The sequence below is a fragment of the Thamnophis elegans genome, chromosome 1 (genome assembly GCF_009769535.1).
Source record: "Thamnophis elegans isolate rThaEle1 chromosome 1, rThaEle1.pri, whole genome shotgun sequence".
Taxonomy (NCBI): Eukaryota; Metazoa; Chordata; class Lepidosauria; order Squamata; family Colubridae; genus Thamnophis; species Thamnophis elegans.
Genome location: NC_045541.1, coordinates 92,266,300 through 92,290,503, shown reverse-complemented (window position 1 = coordinate 92,290,503; position 24,204 = coordinate 92,266,300). Strand labels below are relative to the sequence as shown.

At 39.5% G+C, this 24,204-nt stretch overlaps 1 protein-coding gene across 2 annotated transcripts in view; it reads left to right on the top strand.

Annotated features, from left to right (window-relative positions):
* ELP4 (elongator acetyltransferase complex subunit 4) overlaps window positions 1-24,204 on the top strand; it is a 139,265-nt gene that overhangs the window by 21,824 nt on the left and 93,237 nt on the right. For both annotated transcript variants that reach the window (XM_032224210.1, XM_032224218.1), the window contains exon 3: window positions 3,588-3,709. In XM_032224210.1, coding sequence (XP_032080101.1) covers window positions 3,588-3,709 — 122 coding nt within the window. The remainder of the gene's footprint in view (window positions 1-3,587; window positions 3,710-24,204) is intronic.

Genomic DNA, 24,204 nt, shown 5'->3' with positions numbered 1-24,204 from the left:
ACATAATTTTTCCCACAAAAAGGAAGAACTGGGGGTAGCTGCACAAACACTTTTCACCCAGAGGGAGACGAAGCTTTGTCTACTTGCAAAGGGGCATGGTTTGAAATGCAGCTAATCGCTCCATTTCAAAATCTATCCTTTGCAAGCAGATGAACCTTTTGAGTGCCCATCATTTCTCCATGTGGGCGAAAAGTTCTGCCACGAATGGCTTTCTGCCATGAGCAGCTCCATTTGCGCTACGAGCTTCACAGCACTTAGCCACAAGCAGCTCCACTGGTGCTATGAGCCTTGCCGCAAGGCTTGCTGCGCCAGTGGAGCTGCTCATGGCAGTATGCCGCAAGGCTTGTTGCTCCAGTGGAGCCGTTTGCAGCAGAAAGCCCCAAGTCTTGTCTTGCTGGTGCCACTGCTCATACGTGCGATGGCTCAACACACCATGCAGCATCCACCATGAGCGGCTCTACTAGTGCAACAAGTCTCAGCATTCTGCGAATGATTTCACCAGCATGACAAGGTAAGTGGATGCAGGGTACAGAGAGCATCTCCACTCCCGCCCTAGCTTGATTTTTACACCTGTGCCTTGCCCCACATGACCCCAGCTGGGAGAGGCTTAACTAGGGCTTATTTTGGGAATAGATCTTATTTTGGGTGCACATGTAAAAATCAACCTATGTCTTATTTTCAGGAAAACGCAGTATATACATAAGTATATATAAGTTTTTTTTACTGTGAGAACAGAATGATATGCAGTGAATGTTAATTACAGCGCTTGCTGTTTAAAAGTTTGTGAGCCCTTTTGAATTTTCAATATTTCTGCATAAATATTTCTGCATAAACGTGATTTATTCTCCCTAGAAATGCTAAAACTAGTTAAAGAGAGTCCAATTACACAAATAGGCCACAATGTTATAGTTGTTCATTGATTTTATTTAAGGAAAATGATCCAATGCTACATTTGTTTGTGCTTATATGTAAACAACTTTGTAAATTATATGATGCAACAAAGCATAGATATAAATATTAGTTTAGCAAAAGCCATGGTAGTTGTGATTGCCATGAAAATTAGAGCTATACTTAGTTATGCATAGATAATAAGAAACAGAGTAGATAAATAAATGTTTAGAATATGAACTTAATTCTAAAACTGATGAAATAATAGATTCTAAAATCTTTTCAAAACACACACATACACACACACACACATATATATAAACAAACATACATACATACATACATACATACATACATACATACATTAATTTTAACTGTGGTGACACATCTACTGTAGTAGTATTCAGGTCATAGCTGACATGCAACACATTTTTTCAAACTTTTGATGTAGGCTAAAGTTGCCTGCAGCTGCAACTCTGAACTCCAAGCAAAGCACCAAAAATATATGTTGCTTCACTTTCCCTTTTGTCAGATTTTAATATTTAATGTTACTTACAGATGAATTATTTAAGCTTCTTTAAAGTATAGAAGAATACAGTGTTTCCTTTACTTTTATTCCTTACTTAAATATTAAGAAAATATTTTGAGAAATGTCTGAACAATCTAAAGAAGTGATAATAATTTTTTAATATTTCTTATAGAAGATAAGTACCAGCTATTTTTTGATTTTAATAAATTCAGGTATTCTCTAAGGCACAGATGATGGTGGAAAATATCTTGACATTTAAGAGACTAATTAAACTAAAAATGGAATATCTCTAAAGCTGTATTTATAGTAACTCAGTTTATGAAAATGGTATTTAATTTAATGGTTATCTGGAAAATTACCTCAGTGAGGTATCAACTAAATACATGCCTTTTGGTGGCTAAAAATGAAGGCAGTATTGATATGAGATTTTTCCATTTACATTTGTTGGTCATCAATAAGCATGTTTGTCTTCCATGTTTTCGACAACAACAGACACCTCAAGAGTGGAATAAGATAAACAGGCCATTGACTCCTAGAGATCAACCAATACATAAAATATTAGACTCTCTATCTTGCACCAGGCTTAAGTCTGGGAAACCTTACAATCTAGTTGAAGAATGGTGATTAAAATGATTGACCTTCAATAATTATAACCAAACAGATCACATAGATCCAACAAAACCACTTCCAGAAATACCATTGTCCCAAAAAATATAAAGCCAGCTGAATAGAATCAGGCCATGCCCCAAACTAAGGTATTTAAGAGGGGAATGGCTAAGAGCCTGCAACGTGACTCTTGCATTAGAACAAAAACTAACACTTATATTGGTATTTCGAACATTTCAAGACACCCAGGATGATCTCATTGCAGCCACACCAGAAGCAGTTAGATCAGGGGTCCTCAAACTTTTTAACAGGGGGCCAATTCATGGTCCCTCAGACTTTTGGGGGGCAGGACCAGCTGGGAGGGCATGGCTAGGTGGCCATGTGACTTGAGCGTGGCTGGCTCATGTGATTAGATGGGCATGGCCAATTTAACAGTTCATTTACAATGCATACAAATTAAACTTTAATTTGTTTTGCTCCTGGGGTTGTTTTTTTTTTGGGGGGGCGCTTTTGTTTGCATGTTGCTCTTTTGGTTGACTTTTCTTTTTACTAGATTGGTTTTTTCACTTGTTTAGGAATCTAGTGGTCCGCTTCAGGAAACTCAGTTTTGCAGCCCCAAGGAGCTTACAATCAACATCTCTTTCTGTGTGTCTTTTGTCTGTCTGTCTGTCTCTCTGTGTCTCTGTCTGTCTGTCTGTCTCCCTCCCTCTGTCTATCTCTCTCTCTTTCTCTCTGTTTATCTTCTGGAGATGGGGGAGGTGAAAAATGGACCCACTTTTCACCTCCCCTGCCTCCAGAAGCATTCTGCAGGCCAAAAACCGACTAAAATGGCCCATTTTGGGCCCACAATCGGTTTAAATGGGCCATTTCTTGGCCTCCAGGAATGTCTGTGTGCCCCGTCTTTCATCTCCCCCATCTCCAGAAAGTCTCTGCAAGCCAAAACCAGGCTAAAGCAGCCTGTTTTCTTGCCTCCCGGGGTGTCTGCGCGCCCTGTTTTTCACCTCTCCCACCTCCAGAACCTATGCAGGCCCAAAACGTTGGCCTTACCTTCCAGTTCCAGCCCGCGTGGCTCGCAAAGGTAAGTCTTGCTGTCAGCCAAAGAGTGGGGGTCAGCAGGTGGCGGGGTGATGTGGGCAAGGCAGCCTCATGGCCCTGGATTAATGGTTTCAGTACACTGTATGTGGCCTGCAGGCTGTAGTTTGAGGACCCCTGATTCAGATGGTCAGCTCTCTTAGATATTGAATTGTAACATCTATCCTATTGTATCCTACCCTATTGCGATTCTAGAGTGCCCTATTATGGTGTTTTTGTTATGGTTTTACCTTAATTTAACATGTTATCTCATATACTATATTGTCCACATTCTTCATACATTCATCCATATATATGCTGATGATTTATTTAACTTATATTTGTGTTTGTATGTATAGTTTATTTTAGTTGTGTTGTATATCAGGATTTCATGACCTCTGTAGATGCCAGACACTAAAGTAAATAATAGCAAGCATGTTTCCCTTCCTAGTAATATGTCTATTTTCTAATAACATGTATATTTTTTCTGCAGAGGAAGATGTATATGGTGTTTACTCCAATCTTTTGTTCAAGAATTTCCTTGCAGAAGGAGTAGTTTGCGGGCATAATTTATTTATTGCTTCAGATAAAGAGGAACCTGGTATTATTCTAAAGGTAAAGAAAAGTTTCTTCCATATGAATGTTTCTTAATGTTTGTATTAAGACTAGCAATTCTCTTATCATAAACCAGAGTATTTTCATCTCTACTAATATTCTAGAATATGCTAATTTTTGATTGATTAATTTAGACAATGCAGAGAAATAAAAAAGAGAGAAAAAGTCAATATTATGTTATATTCAAGAAACTGCAATAATAAAATCACATGTGAATTTGAAGATTTTGGCTTGTCACACGATATAAAAATGATTGACTAATCCTTTTTATGCAACATGTATTATTCTCATCATGTTCTGTATTGTCATCATCATGTTCATTCAGTGTTGAAATTAAGCCTAGTAGTTTGAAGTTGGATAACAGAAGTGGATTGTGGGAAGTAAATACGAAAAAATACAGATTTTCCCTCTTAGCAGAGAAGTAAATTGAGGACCAGAATAGGTATAGCAGTAATGCAGAGTGGAAGGAACAGGGACCTGGGGGTGGGGCATAATTATAGTGAGTTTGTTTGGGTTTACCCTACAGCCCCTTCTGTTACCCACTTCATTATGGTTTTATACAGATGTGGCTAGAGAGAGCTCCAGAGCTGCAAAACTCTGGTTGGAGGGTATTGCCTAAGTTTGCACAATAATTTTTTATGCTTTCCTTCCCCTCAAAAGATTGCATCCATGTACTGTATTAAACTTTTTATAGAACAGTTGGTGGAGAAGAAAGGTAATTTGTGAAAATGTCCTAGAACTGAACACAATTTGTGCATGCAATCTTATTAGCAAGTTGCACAACTAAAATGTTACACAAAATTATGCATTCATAATATTTTAGTACAGTATACGTGCGGTTTTTCATAGGACATTTAATTGGAATTAACTAATTAATTTAATTAATTAAGTGATCCAGTATGGTATAATGACTAAGTTATTGGATTATGACTGGAAAAATCCTGGTTCAAGTCTACTTTAAGCCATAGAATGAACAATGTTAGGCCAGTTATACTATTTTAGCCCAGTCTATCCCAAAAGTGATTTGCTGTTAGAAAAATTAGAAGAGAGAATGCTGGAGAATATGATCCCAAGCTCCAGAAAACAAGTTGGTAAATAACCTAAGTTATAGTTTTAAACAGTGCAAAGAAGAGCAACTAAGATGATTGAAAGCCTGGAGTCCGTAATATATGACAAATGGTTGCAGGATTTGGGTTTGGCTAGTCTAGGGGAGACATGATAACAGTATTCCAGTATTTGAGAGGCTGCCACAAAGAGGAGGGAGTCAATTTATTTTCCAAAGCACCAGAGGATAGGAAGACAAGAAACCATGGATTGAAACTAATCAAGGAGAGAAGCAACCTGGAATTAAGGAGAAACTTGCAATAGTGGGGACAATAAACCAGTGAAACAGCTTGCCTTCCAAAGTTGTTGGTGTTTCATCACTTGGGGTTTTTAAGAAGAGACTGGACAGCCACTTGTCTCAAATGGTATAGTGTCTCCTGCTTGAGCAGGGGCAGAACTAGAAAACCTTCAAGATCCCTTCCAGCTCTATTCTGATTGATTGATAGAACTCTTTGGAGTATTTATTTTGTAATACTTTGTTTTTATTGCTTATATATTTTATTGCTTACATATTCATTTTACTCCTTATATATATTATTCTTACAGATGAAAACATTTTATGTGTGTGTTAATTGCTATATTATGACTATTTTCTAAACAATTTTACTATGTCATAAAATTGGCTTTTCTTCAAAACTATTTACATACTGTACAAAAATCTTAGAAGAAATAGTCTATGTTAGATATCTGATAAAACAGTACATTTCAGCTGTAATTTGATGCTGTGATGTAGGTTCCTGAGAATTTTGAGAATTGAAAATCTATATAAGTGTGGATTTTAAAATTTCTATTGTCATTGACTTTCATGATAATTATCAATCATTCCTTTGCTGCCTAGCATATTGGTCACTTTTATACATATATTGAATAGTACAGTAGCTACTTTTAATTTTAAATGGGAATTTATAGTTTTTCTGTAATCAAGAAAAATATTCCCTATTCTAGAAAGAAAGAAAGAAAGAAAGAAAGAAAGAAAGAAAGAAAGAAAGAAAGAAAGATTGTTTATACCATAATTATCTTTAAACTATGTAACTAAAAGGCAAGTAGAAAATAGAAATGTCCCATCAGCTGCTTATGGTATGTTATATGATTACCCAGTAATTTAGCCATTATCTTTTGAAAACATATACGTGTCTATTGTAGTCAAAGCTTCTGTAGGAAGTCAGCATTAAGATGGGACATCTTTGAAAAATTACACTCCTGTTCAAAATCCCTTAGAAATATATACATAAAGTTTTAAACAATTAAAAAAAACACATTTGTCTCTTTCATTCATATACTTATGAGCCAACATAAGAAATTGCAAAGGAATAAGGTGAATCTCTCTATAATGAATTACATATTTTTGTACTTGTGTCAAAAGCAACAAGGTGCTTTCAGGTTGACAGGATTAAGTGGGGATGCCCATGTTCCTTGCAGGAACTGAAACAAAGGACAAGAGCTAACCCTGCTCCACGGCACCACTTGGGTCTCCAATGTGGACTTACAATAATGATACAATAATACAATAGCAGAGTTGGAAGGGACCTTGGAGGTCTTCTAGTCCAACCCCCTGCCTAGGCAGAAAACCCTATACCATTCCAGACAAATGGCTATCCAACATCTTCTTAAAGACTTCGAATGTTGGGGCATTCATAACTTCTGGAGGCAAGCTGTTGCACTGATTAATTGTTCTAACTGTCAGGAAATTTCTCCTCAGTTCTAAGTTGCTTCTCTCCTTGATTAGTTTCCACCCATTGCTTCTTGTTCTACCCTCAGGTGCCTTGGAAAATAGTTTGACTCCCTCTTCTTTGTGGCAACCCCTGAGATATTGGAACACTTCTAACCTCCAACCCAGTGGCCTAACCACAAGAGCTACAATGTTCCTTTCATTACATACATTTTAAAAATAGCATTCACAAAGAGCTCTTAGAAAGACTTCTGTAAACTACACTGGATGAAGGAATACAAAACACTGGTTAGAGAAGATACTGGAATGCTGAACAGTGGTGAATGCCTCACACAGCATTCAGGCAGTTGCAGCTTTGAAGCCAAAGGGTAGCAGTCTGAAGCCTGCAGTTGTATTCCAGCTTACAAGACTAGCTGCGAAGGTATACAGGCAAAGGAGCAAGGTGATACTGGTACAATTATTTTCATACTGTGCTCAGAATGGTGTCTTCTCTCACTTACATTAGGACCCTTGATATGAACTGGACTTTCCAAATGATTTAATTGGAATTAAATTTTGTGTTATGTGTATATCCAGAATATCAGTGCTTTTGGAAATATCTTTTTGCCGTTATGGACCTTGATCTTTTCAGGGTTTTTAAATTTAAGTTGTAATATTTTTATATTTTAATGTTAGATTTTAAAAATAATAGGCTTCAGATTTTTTCTTTCTGTAGCTTTGCTTACTGTTACTCTGTATGGCATTCATTCTATTTTATTCATGAGATGTTTCTAAGATTTTCCTTCATTAATTTAAAAATATGGAAAACTAAAATAAAAATGGATTATAGTATCTAATTTTTCACATATCTATATTTTATATACTGAAGTATTAGTGACTAAAGGAAAAATATATGAGGTTGACTGAGACCATACCCTAAAAGTCTGATAAAATATTAAAGAGTGACATATCTTTAATTCAGAATGGCTATTTTTAACAACATTGTTAGTTCAATACCTAGATGCCAACTCACTCTCTTTTTCTCCTTTCCACCTGAATCAAGGTAGGTTGTACAAGTTTTTGACAGATGCCTGGAGGTAGTGCTGAACTGGATGAGGGCCAGAAAACTAAAGCTGAATCTAGAGAAAACAAAAGTGTTCTGGTTAGTTGATTTTTAAGTCTAGGACTTAGAAAGATAGCATTACATCAAAAGGAACAGGGCCACACCTGTTCTTGACTCCATCTCTCAATAAACGCATATGAACTGAACTAAATGAATAAACTTCATTTGCAAGAGTCTGTAACCAGGGTTAATCTACTACACTTCCTGAAAGTCCTTGACTTACAACAATTTATTTAGAGACATTCAATGTTACAATGGCACTGGGAAAAATGACTTATGATCATTTTTCACTGCTATGACCTTTGCAATATCCCTATAATCATGTGATCATAATTGAAATGCTTGACAATTGGTTCATATTTATGACCGTTGCGATGTCCTTGTGTCACGTGATCCCCTTTTGCGACCTGACAAGCAAAGTCAATGGGGAAACCAGATTCACTTCACAACCAACTTGCTAACTTACCAACTGCATTGATTCACTTAACAACTGTGGCAAGAAAGGTTGTAAAATGGGGCAAAACTCATTTAATAAATGTCTCGACTACAGAAATTTTGGGATCCCTTATGATCATATGTCGAGGACTACCTGTACATGTAAAACTTCCATTTACAAGAATGGAACATCCCACAGAATTCAAGAATACTGTGTTCCTCCAAACTGCTTGGGAGATAGTTTGCAATGTTTTAGACATGGCCACACTACAAAGCAAATCCATGTAGTTCAGAACACCACACTTCATAAACTTTCAGTTTAAAGGATGAACTTCAAGAAAACGGCTGGGCCCTCCTGAACAGCATGATCAGGGCTCAGAATGTTAACTATTAGACTACTTTAAACAAATTCCAGAAGCTACACTTCATGCAGAGTTCAGTTACCCTTTTAAATTTGTTCTTCTAAATAGGTTGTGTCATAATAATCCTGTAAGCAACATTGGTTTTCTCTTAGTTATCAGGTTAAATTTAAAAGTACTGGCACTGTTATATAAAGCTTTAAGAGACTCACATTTGAAGGATCACTGTCTCTGATATTCCAGAACACAGAGACCTTGTTTCTGGCCCCCAGAAATTAGTTCGGTTCATTGTGTACTAGTCAGAAATTGGACTTTCTTACTTGTAGTTCCCTATTTGCATTTGTTTGGAGGGAGGGGTTCTGTATTTGGGTCTCTATCTTCAGTATTTTACTGGAACATCTAATCTATTCTCAGATTGTCTGTTGTTGTTGTTGTTTTAATGAACCATTTTAGAACGATTGTATTTGCTGTATTTTAAGGAATGCAGTGACTCAGTGGCTAAGACGCTAAGCTTGTCAATCAAAAAGGTCAGCAGTTCAGCGGTTCAAATCCCTAGCACTGAGTAACGGAGTGAGCTCATGTTACTTGTCCCAGCTTCTGCCAACCTAGCAGTTTAAAAGCATGTAAAAATGCAAGTAGAAAAATAGGGACCACCTTGGTTCGAAGGCAGCAGTATTCCGTGTGCCTTCGGTGCTTAGTCATGCCGTTCACATGACCACGGAGACGTCTTCAGACACACTGGCTCTTCGGCTTTGAAACAGAGATGAGCACCGCCCCCTAGAGTCAAGAACAACTAGAACATATGTGTGTGGAGAACCTTTACCTTATTTACTGTATTTAAGAACTTTTGCATTTATTATTATGTGCTTAATTAAGGTAATTTTCCCTTTTTTCAATTTTTATTCTGGGATTGGCAATATAGAAATAAACAAAATAAAGGTTTATCCTTTTAGGAAATGTCTGTTTCAGTATATGATAACAACAAATCAAGAGTCAGGTGCTTTGGAGTTTTTAGGACTAATACATTTTGAAAGGCATAAGGTTTCATGAGTGCAGCATCTGATGACGTGAGCAGCAGCTCATAGAAGGTTATGTTTTTAATAATGGTTCACCAGTAAATGAGCTTCACACAGTTCTGATGAGTCTATGGGCATAGCTAACACATTTTTGACACCCCACTCAGACCCACAATTTATTTTGTTCTCAAACCAGGAATGCAAAAAGTGAGTGACACATAAAAACCATGGACAGAATTGAGAGTCAGCATAGAGCAATCAGAGCAACACCACCATGCTGCAGATTCATCTCTGTGCCAAACATGATCAAATTATGTCCTCCATTGGAAAATTTCCCATTTTTTTCCTCGTTTCTACCATATTTTTCTTGCTATAGAAAATCTGTTCAGGTACAGAGTTAGAATAACTCCAGTATTATGAACCATCTGTCTAGAAGCTCCTGACAATGTTCATCAAAATAAACATTGCTAGAAATAAATTTTATGGACATTTCTTTAATGAGCAATAAGTGTTCAATTATTTTGTTATTCTTTTTAATATATCATTCTGCATGTACTAATAAAAATAGCAAAGTTATTTGTTCAGCTTTGAAGTATTACTGTATAAATATAACTTCAAGCATTAATTGATAGTTACAGTTTTAACTGCAATTGTAGATTTATCAGGCTGACAAATCAGTGAATGCTTATCAGAACAGATTTGAAGATGCATAAATAAATCATTATAATTTTCAGCAATATTTTTTTTAAAAAAATGGAAGGATCGAAGTGGGCTTTCCACATACAACATGGATTATATTACTAAATAATAGCACAGTAGTATTCCTCCAGCATTTAAAATAGCTCAAAGAGAAGTATGATGCCAGTAGTTAGTGTAAAGCATTGGTAATTAAGCGACTGTGAAGTTAAGCTTCATTAACTGTTGTGGAATTGTGTCTTTGATTTTATTATACCCCAGAGACTAGGAGAAAAGAAGGAGGTCACACTGTTAGAATCTGACTTTATTCAGTACATCTGCCAAAGAATACAAGCAGACATTCCTAACAGAGAAGATGCAAGAAATGCAAGATTCATTTCAATATCAGTTAAAGGAGGAAATTCCTAAATATTTAGAGATACAAAGGCACATTTTTAAATTACCTTAAATTTTCTGTTTCCTCTGTAATCTTTTTGATTACAAATCTTCCATTGGCATTGAGAATTGTGTGCATGTGTACCAGAAGGACATTATAATATAAAATACATATGACAGGAGATAGCTATTTATTTGAGTTTATGATTTTAAATAGAATTATTCTTTCATGTCTAAGTGCTGTTAGAAACTTGTGGAATTTCTTGTTTTTTCTGTTTCAAAATAAATCCTTGAGGGACATGTGTCCTAGATCTCTATTGTTTTGTAACTGAATGAATGGTATTCATAATTTTATTCTCTAGACTATTCTAGTTCATGTTTATGCATATGTAGCAGGATTCTCTTCCGCTCTGGGGAGATTCTTGATGTGTGTGCAAGCAGCGTTTCGCTTATAAAGGTATAGAATCCAATTGGGTAGGTAAGATGAGAAAAATTAAATTGCTTACTTAATGGTTTAAGATTATATTTGAATGTGTTGTTTTTGCACGTATGTAGATAAGAACATTAGATAAGAACTTTTGGGACCTTCCCAACTACGTAAGAAGGGAAGAAATGCTACCTCCCCTTCTATATATATTCTTTTATAAGATCTACGCACGCTGCGCAAATTTTTAAATGGTATGGTGAGTGCATGTGACTGTATGTGTGAACTGGATGATCCCACTTTTATTATTCCATGATTGTTGTATTTTTTATGTGTTTTTAATTATTACGTGGGGATTGCTTGAGTGTATAAATGAGTGTGCTTGATTCGGAGGACCTGCCGGGAATTGCGGGGGCTATGGGGGTGGTTGAGGGGACTAAAGACACGGGAGAGGGTCGGGGTATTGCGGTCGTAACAGGGAGGGGCAGATACGGCGGGGACTTTAGGGCAGGCCATTACCGGGGAAGGAGGGTTCGCTACATCACAGAGATCCCTCCTTCCGGCCCTAGGAGTCCCACTCCAAGACCAGATGGCGCAAGTAGTCAGGACCCTGGTCTCAGGCTGTTGTCGCTAAATGCCAGGTCTGTTGTACATAAAGCACCTCTCGTCCGGGACTTAATTTTAGACGAGAGGGCAGACCTGGCATGTATTACTGAAACCTGGCTGGGCCCAGAGGGAGGAGTCCCCCTTGTAGAGCTGTGCCCAGAAGGATTTCAGGTGCTGCACCAGCCGAGAGCCCAGGGAAGGGGTGGGGGTGTGGCCGTTGTTATCCGGGAGTCGTTAGTTCCTCGTAGGGTCCCTGCTCCGGAGATTGTCGGGTGTGAGTCCTTGCTGTTAAAGTTGGACCTCAAGGGTCAAGTGGGTTTGCTGCTAACGTACCTGCCTCCCAACAGCGTTGCAGCAGCCCTCCCCTCGCTCCTCGAGTCGGTAGCCGAGCTGGCAATTGAGTTCCCTAGGTTGATGGTCCTGGGGGACTTTAATTTGCCGTCGCTCGGTGAAAACTCTGATGGGGCGCAGGAGTTCATGGCTTCCATGACAGCCATGGGCTTGGCTCAAGTAATCCGAGGCCCAACCCATTCAGCGGGACACATGCTTGACCTCGTATTTCTCTCGGAGCAGTGGATGGGTGATCTTGGTCTGAGGGGGAGTGACATCATACCCCTGTCGTGGTCAGACCATTGCCTACTGAGGCTCGACTTCCGGAGGCCAAACCCCCACTGTAGGGAGGAGGAACCGACCAGGTGGTTCCGCCCCAGGCGTCTTATGGAGCCAGCAAGGTTCCAGACAGAGCTTGGGGTTATTCCTGACACTTTCGCCCACAGTCCGGCAGAGACTCTGGCTGCTGCGTGGCACTTGGCAGCGTCAGAGGCCCTCGACCGGATTGCGCCACTGCGGCCCCTCCGAGGCGGCGGATCCCGGAGACCCCCTTGGTTCACCGAGGAGCTCCGGGAGATGAAGCGCCGGAGGAGATGCCTAGAGCACCGTTGGAGGTCCGATAAGTCCGCATCGAACCGAGCAATGGTAACCACCTGCACCAGGGAATATACTAGGGCACTTAGGGCAGCTAAAAGATCACACATAGCCTCCCTGGTCGCATCCGCTGAGTCCCGTCCAGCCGCCCTGTTTAGGATAACCCGCTCCCTATTGAACAAAAGGGAGACGGGGGAACCCTTGCAGGGCAGAGCTGAAGAATATGCCCAATTCTTAGCGGACAAAATTGCTCGGTTTCGGACGGACTTGGACTCCACACCTGCAGTTCCAGCCGAGGCACAGGGGGACCAAGTAGAACAGCTCTGGGTTGAGTTTCAGGAGGTTACCCCCGGGGATGTGGACAAGGCCATGAGAGCTGTGAGTTCCTCCACCTGTGTCCTGGATCCGTGTCCCTCATGGCTGGTTTCTAACTGCAGTGAGGTGACACGAGGCTGGATCCAGGCGGTTGTAACCGCCTCCCTTCGGGAGGGGAACTTCCCCGCCGCACTGAAAGCGGCGGTGGTGAGACCCCTCCTGAAGAAACCATCCTTGGATCCAGCTGTCCTTAACAACTATCGCCCGGTCTCCAACCTCCCCTTTCTGGGGAAGGTTGTTGAGAAGGTGGTGGCCTTCCAGCTCCAACGGTCCTTGGAGGAAGCAGACTATCTAGACCCCTTCCAGTCAGGCTTCAGACCCGGTTACAGCATGGAAACCGCTTTGGTCGCATTGATGGATGATCTTTGGAGAGCCAGAGATGAAGGACATCCCTCCATCCTGGTCCTCCTTGACCTCTCAGCGGCTTTCGATACCATCGACCATGGTATCCTTCTGCGACGACTGCGGGAGGTGGGAGTGGGGGGCACCGTGTTACGGTGGTTCTCCTCCTACCTCTCGGACAGGTCGCAGTCGGTGTTAGTGGGAGGGCAGAGATCGTCCCCAAGGCCCCTAAAATATGGGGTGCCGCAGGGTTCGGTCTTATCCCCCCTACTATTTAACATCTACATGAAACCGCTGGGAGAGATCATCCGTAGGCACGGGATCAGATACCATCAATATGCGGACGATACTCAATTGTATCTGTCCGCCCCGTGCCAAATCAATGAAGCGGTTGACGTGATGGACCGGGGGCTTGAAGCCGTCATGGACTGGATGAGGATTAACAAGCTTGTGCTCAACCCGGAAAAGACCGAGTGGCTGTTGTGTTTTCCTCCCAAAGATTTGGCCAATAATCCAACACTCAGGCTGGGGGGTCAAATTTTACACCCCTCAGAGAGGGTCCGCAACTTGGGAGTCCTCCTGGATCCACAGCTGTCATTCGACCATCATATAGCGGCTGTGACCAGGGGGGCATTCGCCCAGGTACGCCTGGTGCGCCAGTTGCGACCCTACCTGAACCGGGAGGCCCTCACAACAGTCACTCGGGCCCTTGTGACCTCTAGGCTGGAATACTGCAACGTGCTCTACATGGGGCTGCCCTTGAGGAGCATCCGGCGACTTCAGCTAGTACAGAACGCAGCCGCGCGAGTGATTGCGGGTGCACCCCGATTCACCCGCATTACACCTATCCTCCGCGAGTTGCGCTGGCTACCTGTCAATCTCCGGATGCGCTTCAAGGTGCTATTGATCACCCATAAAGCCCTACATGGCAGTGGATCTGGATACTTGAGAGACCGCCTTCTGCCAATTACCTCCCTACGACCTATAAGATCCCATAGATTAGGCCTCCTCCGCATTCCATCGGCCAGCCAGTGTCGGCTGGCAACCACAAGGAGGAGGGCCTTCTCAGCAGTAGCCCCGACCCTTTGGAACGAGCTCCCCGTGGAGATTCGTACCCTCTCCACCGTCCAGGCCTTCCGCACTGCCTTGAAGAACTGGCTCGCCCGTCAGGCCTGGGGATAAGGATTTCTACCCCGCCCGAATGTTGTATGCATGTTGCTCATTATTTTATTATGTGTTGTTGTCTCAATGTTGTATTTCCCCTTTCCCTGGTTTTCTGTGAGCCGCCCTGAGTCCCCTCAGGGAAAAGGGCGGCCTACAAATGCAAATAAAACCTCATAAACCTCATTAATCTATTTATTTCTAGAAAGATAGCCAAAACAGTGAGTTTTCTGTAAGTTTATTGAGAATTTTTATACAGTGATTGACTGGGTGGATACATGGATAATTTATTTTTAATCAAGCTGTCTAAATACATTGGAGTTCAGACCTCATCAGTTTCAGATTAGGTCAATCTTCCCCTTAAAGGTTCTTATGTGATACCTCAGAACAATTTTCTGGCATATGTAGTTTAAGAATTAATTACAGAATTACACTGATGGTTTTCATCACAATTTAGCAAATTAAGAGTTTTTATTTCTCACAATAGCAATGCTTATTTCTCTCTGCTAGATCAATGATAGACTAACATCTTAATGTACTAAAATTTCCATTAATTTCCGTTCATTTGTTTTTATAACCTACTTTCATATCTTTGCCTTCCTTCCCCGTTTATGTAAATGAAAGTCTTATATATAATGGAACAACCGTCCAACTCTAAATTCAGAAAGTCATCTGCAACAAGTTCCTACTTACCTTCTGTTTACAATCCTTCAGCAAGGAAAAATCTACTACTAATTTTAGTACAGTTCTATTACTAAATGTCCTTTATCATTAAGAAATTCCTTCTAATAATCAGCCTGAGTGCCTTTCTGTAATTTTCAGCTAGTTCCTCCTTGTTCAAGTAGTTTCAGTTTCCTATGTATAGTATAGAATATGTTTATATCTCCCCTAAGTCTTTCACATCCACACCCAATTGAATAACTTCAACTTTTCTTCATAAGGCTTAGTTACCTAATTATTCTGATAGCCTTCTTGTAAACCTGCACCAGCTTCATCATATTCCTTTTAAATCCCATCCAATAAGATAAATGTCTTCTTGGAAATGCCTATAATAAAGCAAGCATATACATTAGCATCACTTTTATCTTTACTACAAAAGCTTGTAGAATTCAAGGAAATACCATTCAGCACAGCAAAGGGAGAGAGATATGTTTAGGAGCCATTAAACGCTTCATCTGTGTTTTCAGACTAAATGTTTAAAATATAGTTTAGGCAGTTTGATCTTAAGTTTGTTCCTATGCTAACAGTAGGTACATAAAAGTAGCAGGTGTGTTTCTCATTGTGAGAAGCAAAATATAAGACAACAAGAGGCTTAGTTAAATGAGTACTTACAGGGGATTTATTCTAATGATAATCTCTTCTGGAACAATGGACTATGACTGCTGTAAATTGTTTTTGGTATATGGCACATAGTTATCTTTATGTCAGTTAAAATGTTGCAGGTGTTACTGAGAAAACACAAAGTAATTTTATTAGAGGTGAACACCTGAAAACTAATTTAAGCATGATTATACAAACTGTTCAATATATCTACTATCAAAAACCATATGCATAAACTAAAATATTATCAAATGTTACTGAAAGAATAAATTATTTTATTACAGTACTAAAATGCTTGTGCACATTAGTAATTTTATATTCAAATCAGTATGGAAAATATACAGTAATATGAGTAGTAAATCTCTGAGGAATATGGGCAGTTTGAAAATATGATTGATAAACACACAAATAAATATAATTAAATGAAATCCTACTTTTCATTGCTCTTTGCTCCGAAATAAGATGAAAAGGTGTATGGGATTTCATACTTTGATTTTTTTAAGAAAGGAAACATTTGCTTTCTGAGTACTTTTCCCATCTTTTCAATTGTATAACTACCTAAAAATAGTGATCAATTTCTTCTAGATAATTAAAAAACCCAAAATTACAGTTTTCAGTGTGGATAGTGTTGGATTTGTTTTAGGGGCGTTTTAAAAAAAATGTTATCAGTGTAAACAATAAAATATCAAGGCTAGTTTTCTCTAATGTCTTTGAAAGCAGTTAACAGAGAAGTAGATAATAGTATCCCACCAAGCCATTAGAATTTGGATTCAGAACAATGAAATTAATCCACGTATTCTCTCTGTTCTTAGAGACATAATTGTTAGTTTGTTCTAAATTATCATAATCTTCTCAATGCAAACACAATGACTAATGAATGTATCTCTAAATTTATTGATTATACATGAAACCGCTGGGCGAGATCATTCGGAGGCACGGGATAAAATACCACCAATATGCGGACGATACGCAATTGTATCTGTCCGCCCCGTGCCAACTCAATGAAGCGGTGGACGTGATGAACCAGGGTCTTGAGGCCGTTAAGAACTGGATGAGCGCTAACAAACTGGTACTCAACCCGGACAAGACCGAGTGGCTATTGTGTTTCCCTCCCAAAAATTTGGCCAATGTTCCAACACTTAGGCTGGGGGGTCAAATTTTATACCCCTCAGATAGGGTCCGCAACTTAGGAGTCCTCCTGGACCCACAGCTGACGTTTGACCACCAGTTGTCGGCTGTGACCAGGGGGGCATTTGCCCAGGTTCGCCTGGTCCGTCAGTTGCGGCCCTACCTAAACCGGGAGGCCCTCGCAACAGTCACTCGAGCCCTTGTGATCTCTAGGCTGGAATACTGCAATGGGCTCTACATGGGGTTGCCCTTAAAGTGCATCCGGCGACTGCAGTTAGTCCAGAATGCAGCCGCGCGAATGATAGTGGGCGCACCGCGGTTCGCCCACGTTACACCCATCCTCCGCGAGCTGCACTGGCTACCTGTCGATCTCCGGGTGCGCTTCAGGGTATTGATGACCACCTTTAAAGCACTCCATGGTAGTGGATCTGGGTACTTGAGAGACCGCCTTCTGCCGATCACCTCCCTTCGACCGATTAGATCGCACAGACTGGGCCTCCTCCGCACTCCATCTGCCAGTCAATGTCGACTGGCGACTACACGGAGGAGAGCCTTTTCTGTTGCAGCTCCGACCCTGTGGAACGACCTCCCCATCGAGATCCGCACCCTCACCACCATCCAGACCTTCCGCACAGCCCTCAAGACCTGGCTCTCCCATCAGGTCTGGGGATAGGTTCCCAATTTACCCGCCCGAGTGTTGACTGTTGAATGCAAGTTGTGTTTTATTATTTTCTTTCTTTTGTTCACATATTGTTTGTCTTTGATAGTGCACTCCCTTCCCTTTGATTGTAAGCCGCCCTGAGTCCCCTCAGGGAAAAGGGCGGCCTATAAATCTCAATAAAATGAAATGAAATGATTATATTATGTTCTCTATTTGATACTTTACAAATATTTTAAATATGGCATTCTTCAAAAATGTTCACCTGTTATAACCTAGAATCATGTTCTACACTCCTTCCTTCCCCAACCCAGCTTATTCATAACAGCCGTCTGTAAATCCACATTTCAAATGTTTCTAGTCTCTTCAAGTGGCTTTCTGTCAGAGACCAACTCTCTACTCCATAGGGTAGGATAGAAAAGACCTTTACTTAACGTCAGTTTAGTTTTGACCATTGTTTGACTAATGTATAGATAGCAATAATAAACTTTCTATGCTTTGAACTCATAGAATACTCTTGGTTATACCCTCGGCTGATAGTATATTCATAACACATATATTTTTCACAAATATTAAGTTAGCAATGCCACCATTTTCATAACTATGACAGATTCACGTGACTTTAGAAAGAGGGTCACATCATCCAGAGTAGGGGTGTGGCTACCTGAATAGATTTGTACTTCAATATACCCATATAATTCCTTTACTTATGAACCACACTGATTACCTGTTGGTTTCCAGATGCAATTTAAGGTACTGTTTATCACTTATAAAAACCTTCATGGCTCAAAGCCTAGATATTTACATGGCCATTTTTCTCCAATCGTGTGTGATCATCCTATAAGAGCTTGCAAGCGGGCATGCTCTAGATCCTAGCTACAGAAAAATGCCATTGTGTAGCGTCTAAAAGCATGCTTTCTCTATTGCCCCTCCTGTCCTCTGGAATATCTGTCCAGAAATAAGTTTTACCCCATTTCTTCTGACCTTCATGAAAGTGTTAAAATAGAAGAGACTGCATCAATGTAATTTGTAAACTGAGTAAATGATTGCTACTTACATATTGCTTAATAAACTTGTTTATATTATCTGTACATTGCCTGAAATCTTTTTGATTAAGCAATTCTATAAAGTGAATAAATAAAATAATTATCAGTGTTTCAGGTCACACACAATATTCATTTATCACAAGTAGCTGTGGTTTGTTTTCAAGATATCAGTGATGTTTTTTATGGGTTGGTTGCATAATCAATAAATCTGGATGAATTATATTTAGTGGAAAGATAGAAAGAGGCCTCATCCACTTCTAAGTATATGGAGCTCCCAAAGATTTCTAAGATCATTCCTCCAAAATTTTATACACACATTTGTTTAATTCTCATGGTTTTTGATAGATTTCTTAAAATATTGTAAGCACCCCACCTGCCACTGCCTTTTCTGAGCCCTACACCAAATAACAACTCCCTATCATAGGATTTAGGAACTGTGATTGTTATAGATTTTGTATGCCAGCCAGCTTGCCCATCAGAACTCCACCTTCACACATGGTAGAAAAAATAAGAGTTAACTACTCTGCAGAGGAAACTCCTACTTTTAGTTAGGATAAATGATTAAATTGCAATAATAATTGCTTTGTCCTGCTCCTGTAAGATAGAATCCTAGAAAAGAGAAAGGAAGAAATAAAACAAAGTTATAAACTGGCCTTTCTGTGGATCATTTACCTTTTCTAACTGGTCCTTGCTACTCACCTTTCTTTCAGGTGAGTAGCTTTCATAGCTTTCACTTCCATGTCCAGAACTAACTTCCCTAGCAAAGCCTTGGATTCAACGATCCTTTCTTTGATCTTGCCATGGTGCCTTGGTTTTTCCTCTTTTAAGTTGCATACTATTTTATTTACATATTTATTTTCTCTTCAGCAAATAGTCTCATCTCCATTCTGTCCCTATTCATAATTATTTTCCTGCTCTGTTCTACTCAAAAGATGATGTTAACTTTTCCCAGGATTTTCATAGGGCAGACTCTCCCAATCTGGACAATGTCTGGATGTGTGATTTCAATTCTCCAAATTTCCTAACCATGAGAACCATGGGACTTGAAATCTACACATCTGGGATACACTTAAATTTGTAAAGGCAATTTTAGAGGCTACCATTCTTTTTTCTGAGTGTGCTCATTATATTGTTTATATAAAATATAAATTACAATACTGGCTGCATCAATATATTTGTGCATAAGCTAAATTGAATTAAATGATGTTTATTATTATTAGATTTTTTAAAATCCCTTTTTATCAAAAAATTCAAAGCAGCAAAGTTACTTTTTTTGTCAAAAACAATCTTTTGAGTTTGGTTGGGTTGGGCTGAGAGAGAGTGACTGACCCAAAGTCACCCAATCTAACTTTCATGCTTAAGGGAGAGAGAACTAGAACTCTCAGTCTCCCAGCATCTTAACCATTATACCAAAATGGCATGTTGGAGTAGAAATGTATACAGTTGCTATGGTTGTAAATTGCAAAGAAGGAAAATATGATGTAACCCTTTTCAGCACTCTTTACCTTCTGATGCATCCTTAAACCTAAGATACTATAATTGCTTTTTATTTATATAAAAATCCTGATACATTTCTTTTTTGGTTATACCTAGACATAATGTTTGTATGGCATTTCTTCTGGAAGAAAAAACTTATCCTAATAGTCATTTCCTCCTTTCAAAATGGAGGAGATTAAAAACAATGCTTTATTTTGTTATCTCGCATATTGATTTTCAGGACTTTTTTTTAAAAAAAAATCTAAAATGTTTCCACATAGTACTAGGGTATCTCTTTCTCAGTGGATGCCAGGAAATGAAGTATATCTTTCTGTACATTAAAATTCAAAGGGAAGCCTAAAGGTAGAAGCATATGAGAGAGAAAAAAGATCAAATATAATTTTTAAAAGGCAGAACTCCTTCCTTTCGGTTAGGGAGAGCAAATATTTCACTAATAACAATAGCAATAGCACGTAGACTTACATACAGCTCCATAGTGCTTTTCAGCACTCTCTGAGCAGTTTACAAATGTCAGCACATTGCCCCAACAATCTAGATCTTCATTTTACCAACCTCGGAAGGATGGAAGGCTGAGTAAATCTTGAGCCCAACAGGATCAAACTCCTGGGCAGTATTAGCCTGCAATACTGCATTCTAACTACTGTGCTACCAAGGCTCTTAATATTTTTCAAATTTGGCAACTTTAGGATTCAATTCTGCTGTCTGGGAAATTGAAGTCCACACATCTTAAAGATGTCGAGTTTGAAAAACACTGCACTAAATCATGCCCATTCAGTTTACAAGGTTAAGAGCTACATATACAGAAATAAAGAGAGGAGAAGAGAAAAGAAAATAGCCAGAAACCATTTTAATTTTTTTTGTTTAAAATGTTCCCTTTGTCAGAAGTGTTGGAACCAAAGCTGAAATGTTTTTTTCTTTAAAATGCCAAATATTTCTGTCATTTTTTAATGAAAAAATGATTGCAATAGCTGCGCTGTATTTCACATTTGATTACAAAAAGGTTTTTTGATATGTTCAAATGTCTGAAATTCTTCAGCACAGCTGCCTCTTTTTACAGAATTTGTGGTTGCTCTCCACTGCTGTTTCACCCATCCCATGACCGCTGTCAAGAGCTTTACCTGGGGGGCTGTGTTCATCCCCCTGTGCCCTCTGGGCTGGGCATACTTTTGCAATTGACTCCAAAGTGCTGCACAACTAATAATAATAACTCTGATTTTGTCAAAAGTGAAAGGAGGGAGAGAATTGTGGAACAAGGGAAAAATCATTCTAATTTAGTCCCAGTAATCACTTTCACCTTTATATAGAGCAATCTGTTGAACCAATGTATATATGGGATAAGAGACAGCTTCTTTCCTGTAGTTTCAGAGCTAGTCCAACTGGAGAAATGTAAAGCCTGAGAAGCTCTGAGTTCAGTGGTGAAAATACTTTATAAGATAAATTCTTACATATATCTTCCTATTTCCATGTCTCATGTTGAAGTTCAAAAAGAAAAGTCTGAAAGTTCACATTTTGCTCCGTATTGCATTTCAAACATATTTCTTGTATAGGGCATTTAAGTGGACAGTTACTTGGTTCACACCTAACTCTTAGCCATGTTTTTAACTGCATGATTTGTCAACCCTCTCATTTTAGCCCAGCCTATTATAAGAACATTATATAGCAATATCACTTAGACTTATATACTGCTTCATAGTGCTTTTACAGCCCTCTCTAAGCGGTTTACAGAGTCAGCATATTGCCTCCAACAATCTGGATCCTCATTTTACCCTCCTCGGAAGGATGAAAGGCTGAGTCAACCTTGAGCCTGGTGAGATTTGAATCGCCAAACTGCAGCTAGCAGTCAGCTGAAGTAGTATACAGTGCCACACTCTAACCACTGCGCCACTTCAGCTCTTGTATTTAATCCAATACTGTTAGACAAGAAAATAAACTCTGGATTGATAAATAAATACAGGATCTGGTGTAGGCAGATGTTGTTTTATAGTATTAAAGATATTGTCACAGTATACAAGCTGTTCCAAGTAAAGCTGTCTTTTGCAATTGACTGATAGTGATGCTGATGATATTCAGTGGTGCTCCAGATGTTTTGGGATTGCACCCTAGGAACATATTACTATTGGTACAAACTTTGCCTTTTTTGCTACAGTCATTCTACTTCTGTTTTCTATTGTCTTTTTTAAATTAGAGGGTGTTATTATTATTATTTTACTACTGAAATGTATATCATATTCTTCTCTTGCCAATCAAGAGTCAGTTAGATTGATGTGTATCCTTGTTTAACACAATGCAATATATTCTATATTTACACAAAGAAAGGAAGGTATCATTAATAATACTAACTGTATGCATAATATTTCACTTTAGAGTATGGACACAAATTATTATAACCCTTGGTCTTATTCTTTGAGTTGGCCAGTATTATCTCCATATTGCAAGTATTGGAGCTAAGCTTTTTATGTCAGACGTTCAATTCGAACTAGGGACTTTCAAATGCAAAGTTCAGTCTCTTAGCTATTACAATGCACTGTGTCTCATTTAGACTATGTTTGGTACTCTGAGTCATGATCCTGTTCTGCTTCTGGGTCACTGCATCAAAACTGAGATTGGATGCCTTGTAACAGTACACTCTAGCATGCTAATTGCACTTGGGCAACTCCTGCCATAGAAATGGGATACCAGATCCATTAGGCAGACACTAAGCATTCAGAAAACATGCAGCACATTATCTCACACACATAATAGACAGGGATGCCTATTAGCACAACACTTCGTCAGCTGCAAAGTCTCAGCACTTTTTTTTTTTTTTGGTTAACAAATTAGGGCCCAGTAGGTAGAATTTCTTTCAACAATGTCATTAAAAAAAGCAACAGCAACAACCTGTCTACATTGCTATAAAACTGCTAAGCTTAAAAGTATTTGCAAAATGCTTCAGGATATTTACTGTAGCACTTACACAGTTTTAGCTCTTAGATATATACATTTAGGTAGTTAAATACATAATTTTCAATATACTTCAAAACAGCATTAATTTGATTATTATATTCACTATTGATTATTTTTCAACATAGTGTTACTTTGTATTTTGTAATAAGTTTTATAACTTTTGGAATATGTTCTACCATACTCTCTGATTTCTCCACTATTTTTTTCTTCCATTCAATCATGTCCAATTCTTGGGGTGCCTGCAGTTTTCTTGTCAAGTTTTTCAGAAGTGCCATTTCCTCCTTCCTAGGGCTGAAAGAATGTGATTGGTCCAAAGTCATCTAGCTGGCTTTGTGCCTAAGGCAAGGCTAGAATTCAGTTTCCTGGTTTTTAGCCTGATGCCTTAACCACTATGCCAAATTGACTTTTGTTTTCAGTTATAGCAATATGCTAAATTCTGTATGGTTGCAATGTCTCAGGTAGACCTGCTATGCAATTTGAAGGTCCTCCTAGTTTCACAACTCCTCGTTGATGAGCAGCAGTCATGCCTAGGAGGGTCCTTTGCACAGCTTTGTAGTTGTGCACCTTTTGCAAGATGTAGTTGTGCACCTGTGGCTCTGCTCACAGTCACTCATATCCTAGTTGCAGGGGTGGGTTGCTAATCCCGTTCCAACCGGTTCGGTTGGAACGGGGCCGGCGGCGTCCTCGTGCACCTGCGCAGTTCACGCATGCGTCTTAGCGCCCGCGCGATGCTCCAGCTGCTCACGGAGACTCGCACAGGCGCTGTATGTGCCATCCAGCTGCTCGCGGAGAATCACGCAGGTGCTGTATGTGCCATGCGCCTGTGTGGAAGCGCAGAAGCCTTCAAAGACCGGTGAGGGCGGGCGGGTGGGCCCTTCGCTGTTCCGACCAACCGGGGACCGCCGCGAACCGGTTGAAACCCACCCCTGCCTAGTTGCCTCCAGATTGGACTACTTGTCATTACACACTCTGCATGGGGCTGCTATTGAAGAGGATCTGGAAGCTTCAACTGGTACAGGGCAGTTATGTGTGCTCTGCAAGTTGCATTGGCTATCAGTTTACTTCCAGGTCCAATTCAAGATATGTTTTTCACTTTTAAATCCCTTCCAACTAATACAGCTATTCATCTCGCAAATGCAATTCTGGGTAGCTTGCAGAGTTAAACAATACAATATAAATACAACATAAAATAAATTTCTTGTTATTTGTTATGATTATTATATTGAACATTTTAAAAAGAACTATAATTGATCTAGTGTATCTTAAACATTTTATTTGACTTGGATTTGGACTTGACTTGGATTTGACTTGTACA